Here is a 5196-nt window from a genome sequence, read left to right on the forward strand (position 1 = left end):
AAGAGCATCAGAGGTGGTTGTCCAAACTATTAGGCTATGATTTTGAGATCCAAAAAGCCTGTTTTGGAGAATAAGGCGGCCGATGCTTTATCAAGATGCGTTGGGGAGATTCAGGAGTTGGTTGTGTCGGCACCATTGATAGTAGACGGGGGGGCCATTAAAGAAGAAAGTATGCTGAGCGAGGAGCTGAGGAAGATCAGGGAGGATCTGGAGAAGGACAAGAGCAGTCATCCTGGTTACTACATTGAAGGGGGGAGACTATTGTATCAAGGGAGGTTCGTGATGCCACGAACTTTCATACACATTCCCCATCTGTTGCAGGAATTTCATGGCAGCTCAGTCGGAGGTCACTCAGGAGTTCAGAAGACATATAGGAGGCTCGCAACGGAACTCTATTGGAAAGGAATGCATAAAGATGTGGAGGAGATGGTGGCGAGTTGTGAGGTCTGCCAAAGAAACAAATACATGGCCATGGCTCCAGGAGGTTTACTACAACCATTGGCACTTCCAAACAGAGTTTGGGAGGAAGTGTCCATGGATTTCATTGATGGCTTACCTAGGTCAGAAGGATTCACGGTCATTCTGGTGGTGGTGGACAGGCTCAGCAAGTATGCACACTTCATTCTCTTACGACATCCTTACACGGCGGTGACGGTGGCTGCGGCATTTATCAGGGAGGTGGTCAGGCTGCATGGGGTTCCAGAATTTATTGTGTCTGATCGAGACAAAGTGTTCCTCAGCCAATTTTGGAGGGAGCTGTTCAGGATGCAAGGCACGGTCCTCAAGAGAAGCACCGCCTACCATCCACAGACCAATGGGAAAACAGAGGTGGTGAACCGAAGTTTGGAAACTTACTTGAGGTGTTTTGCTTCAGAAACACCGCGGATGTGGGCCAAGTGGCTACCTTGGGTTGAATATTGGTACAATACGTCATACCATTCTGCCTCTCAGATGACCCAATTTAGAGTGCTGTATGGAAGGAATCCCCCACACTTAGTGCACTACGGGAAAGGAGTACACCGGTCTCGACAGTTGAGCAGTACATGGAGGAAAGGGACAAGGTGCTGGAACAATTAAAGAAGCATCTGATGAGGGCTCAACAGATCATGAAGAAGAAGGCAGATTCACACAGGAGAGACATGCAGTTTGAAGTGGGAGAGAAGGTATTCCTAAAACTACGACCCTACAGGCAAAGGACAGTAGCGAGAAGAAGGAATGAGAAATTGGCGCCAAGATATTTTGGTCCCTACGAAGTGTTGGACAAGATCGGAGCAGTGGCGTATCGTCTGAAGTTGCCCTCTTCTGCTACCATACACCCAGTGTTCCATGTGTCACAGCTGAGGAGAGCATTAGGGGAACATGTAGCTAGTGCGGAGCTACCAGCATCTTTGACAGAGGAGTTAGAGGTGATCATGGAACCTATAGAGTTGCAAGGAGTGAGGATTGATAAAAAAGGAAACAAGGAGGTGTTGATTAAATGGAAGAATCTTCCCGATTACGAAGCTACTTGGGAGCCTTATGAAATTGTGAAGCAACAGTTCCCCAATTTTCACCTTGGGGCAAGGTGAGTTTTTGGGAGGGGAGTAATGTTAGACCGGTCCAGGATGGGCCGGTTGGACCGGTCCAACAGAGACCGGTCCACTGCTATGCGAGACGGGCTGGGCGGAAACGACATCAAGAGGTGGAGCTTCCTGTGGACCCCACGTGGGATTAATTTTGATTTGGGAGGGAGAAATTTGAATGAGGGGGCTGTTTTAGGAAATCCATTATTGTCCTTTATGATTATTATTGTTTAATTAGGAGATTGGGGGGGGGGAATCGAAGAACGTTGTATCTTTCTTTGTTTTGCTTTCATTGCTAGTGAAATACAAGTTGTTTCTTGCGTTTTCTCTCAGATTTCCCTGTTTTCCTGCTGTTTTCTCTGCTGTGGACAGCAGTTTGCTGCTGTAAATTTATTGGTTTGGATTAGAATTACTTGTGAACTAAGTAATTCCTATCATAAACACTTGAAGATTTCAAGGAAATCTTACCAATTTCGGGAAAACAGCGAGAAAATTCTTCCAAACTCCAAGAAAAATAAGAAAACATTAGTTTTATTGCAAGAAATCAAATAGAACGGAAAGAAAATATCACAATATAGATGATCCTCAATTCGAGAGGAAGATCGATCTCACCCAATCCCTAAACACCGCCAGAGCCCAAGACACCAAGCACCATAACACCAAAATAGCCACCAATTCTCATATACTTTTATAGGAAGTGGATGCAATTTCTCGAAATCAGCGAAAGACAATAAGAAATTATGAAGAAAAACATTCCAAAAATATTTTTATTACAAGATTTATGAAAGAAAATAGCAAGATACAATTGGATATTCAATTGGAGAGGAAGATCCAGCTCTCCCAAATCCCTAGCCGTCGGCTAAAGCCCAAATAACCTAAGAATAAACTAAATTCAGCAAACTCTCAAAACATAATATGAAATCCCCTATTTTTAGTCTTAAATAGGCTCCCATAATTCCCTCCCAAATCAGCCCTCTTTCTCTAAATAATTCCCTTTCAGATTTGAATTCAAATTAGATTTATTTCCCAAATTAATTCCCTACCAATTATAATTAAAACTTTATTTATTCTTCCTTTTTCCTAAATAATTCCATCTTAGATTTTGAATTCAAATTAGATCTCTTGCTTAAATAATTCCCTCCCAATTGTAGTTTAAACATTCCTAAATAATTTCCCTTTGATTAAGAACCATCATAAACAGCTCATTCTTGATTAGGAAACTTCTTGATTCCTTCCCAATCAAATCGGTCGGTCCATCATCTACTTACACCAAAAATTATATCTAAACACAATTTCATAGATATTCTTATAATATCATCATCCAATATAATAAAAGCCGCTAATATATAATGTTTATTCTAAACCAAAAACAACAATTCTAATAATGTTTACCAATCATTCGTATAATGTAAATACCATTCTCTTGTAACACCATGTTTAGAATATGCCAAAGTGGTATAACTTTCACGAATGAATCACTTCATGGAATCTTTCTATGTTGGGCGAAACCATTCATTTGAGTTCCATTTTTTAGTTGCTGTGCTATAACAGCTGCTTGTCTTGCTTTTATATGTTATCATTGTGAGTTTTAAGCATATTTCTTGTAATAATCTTTTTCCAGTACTGTTTGACAGAGGTATAATTATTGCACCAACTACTGCACAATATCTACCTCAAGCATGGAGGGGTGCAGTTGTTCTTTCTCTTGTGTGGTTTCTCCATAGATGGAAAACTAATGTTTTTACCCGTGCTATGGAAAAGCCATCTGTGGTTGGTCTTGATCGAGACAAGCTCTTAACATTAGAGAAAATTTCTTCTACGGGCCTTCTTGTATTAGGAGCAATAGCTCTAGCTGAGGCGTGTGGTGTGGCTGTGCAGTCAATTTTAACTGTTGGCGGCATAGGAGGTAATAATGTCAATCATGTTTTTCTTGTGAACCTTTGAATGAAATTTGCTATATTTATCAACAATATTGTTGTAGATGCTAGCCTGGCCAAGCTGCTCTATATATAGATTTCAGGTTGCCTCAGCCTGTATGCATCTTTAATTGCTAGTAACTCTTAAGATTTAACAAAATGAGTTATACCCTCTGAATTATTTAACATGACTGGTTCTTATTATGGAGTTTCTATTTGCTGCTTGAACTGGGAGAAGTAGAGACATAAGGTTTGCACTTTGCAGTAAAGTCTGCAGGCACTCTTTCCATTGTGATTCTAGGTGGGGACGATACCATACAAATGAGAAGGAAATTAGTGGATTCCAAGAGTGAAGGAGTCCAATGGGGACGGGCCTGCCAGCCAATTAAGGCAATGGTTTTGTAAAAAATTGTAGAAGTTGTAGCAGGCCCTATATGGTTATCAACTGGTGTTGACAGAGGGAAATTTGGTAAGCCAATGACAGAAGGGATCGTAGAATGAAATAACTGAAGGGCGGGGGATGGTGAGAGAATGTTTAATATCAATGCATAGCTTCATTGATAGATGGTAAAAATAAATGGCAAATTCAAATAACTGTCTTCTATACCTTTAGCATTTCCCAACATTTGCCTAATAATTGCCTGTAGAAATTTAAAGCACCAAATTATCATTTACTCTCTATTCACCCATTGTTAACCCCCTTTGACTTGGTAATCCTTGAGACATGTTGGTTTCTTGTGCCTCTTTGGCCTTGCTGCATCGCTAAGGTCATTGTTTGTTGATCTGGCCTTATCTTTGTATCAATTCCCTTTTCCTTTAAAAGAAAGACCTTGTCCACTGAGTTCTGGTTGGAATATATGGCATAAAGATCTTTATCGTTAATCCATATCACTTCATCCGAGGAGATGCCGGCACATTGGATGCGGTGTTTCCATGTAGTGTGTGTACCATTGGAAATTTGACAAGAAATTAGAATTAGCTCCAGTTGGTTGATTGGTTGGTTTTTAAGTGAAGCTGGAGAAAGTGGGCTTGGATGTAAACTACAGTTCACTGAATGGTTTTTCCAAAGTAGTCCTCAAATTATTAATGTATGACCAATTTTTTTTCCTAAAGTATCACATTATTCCAATTTAGAACATCTACCATACAAAATTTATCCAAAATGATTTCTTATGTTATAATTGTGATTGATTATAGTTTAATCCCTAGACTATATAAAATTGATCCAAGTTAGTCCCGAAGGGACTATTGCAGATTGATTTTGTATAATCGATGTATTTAATTGGAGTTACTTGATATTTTGAGATTGAATTGATCATATATAAATAGTTTGGGGGCTATTTTAAAGTAAACCTTTTCTTACGATAGATATATGAAAAATTGGATGTTTTTGAGAGTACGCCGGAAGCTTTATATAATTTCTAAAGAAGGCATTGACCACTTTGTTAGATGGCCTAGACTTGCACTCGATTGTGAAACTGATGCAATCAAAAATTTGGGTCCCTCTCCCAAATTTTTGATTGCATCAATTTGGTATCAGAGCAAGTTTAGGTAATCCTAGATTTAGATTTGTGATTTGTCAAGTCTTGTTTTGTCAAGTCTTTATTTTGTTTTCAAGTCAAAGTCAAGTTGTGAGTCTTGTAAGTCTTATTGTCGTGAGTCTTAAGTTGAATCTAAGTCTTTTTTAGGTGGAGTCTTTTTTGAGTTTTTTGAGTCGT

The 5196-nt window shown here is 39.5% G+C and overlaps 1 protein-coding gene across 13 annotated transcripts in view; it reads left to right on the plus strand.

Moving 5' to 3' along the window:
- LOC110097000 (mechanosensitive ion channel protein 1, mitochondrial) overlaps positions 1-5196 on the plus strand; it is a 45178-nt gene that overhangs the window by 10144 nt on the left and 29838 nt on the right. For 12 of the 13 annotated variants that reach the window (XM_028696252.1, XM_028696251.1, XM_020823195.2 and 9 more), the window contains exon 3: positions 3197-3468. In XM_028696252.1, the coding sequence (XP_028552085.1) occupies positions 3197-3468 (272 nt within the window). Of the gene's footprint in view, positions 1-3183; positions 3469-5196 lie in introns of all 13 variants that reach the window. The other variant, XM_028696261.1, reaches the window with a different exon arrangement.

The sequence above is a fragment of the Dendrobium catenatum genome, unplaced genomic scaffold (genome assembly GCF_001605985.2).
Source record: "Dendrobium catenatum unplaced genomic scaffold, ASM160598v2 fragScaff_scaffold_725, whole genome shotgun sequence".
Lineage (NCBI taxonomy): Eukaryota > Viridiplantae > Streptophyta > Magnoliopsida > Asparagales > Orchidaceae > Dendrobium > Dendrobium catenatum.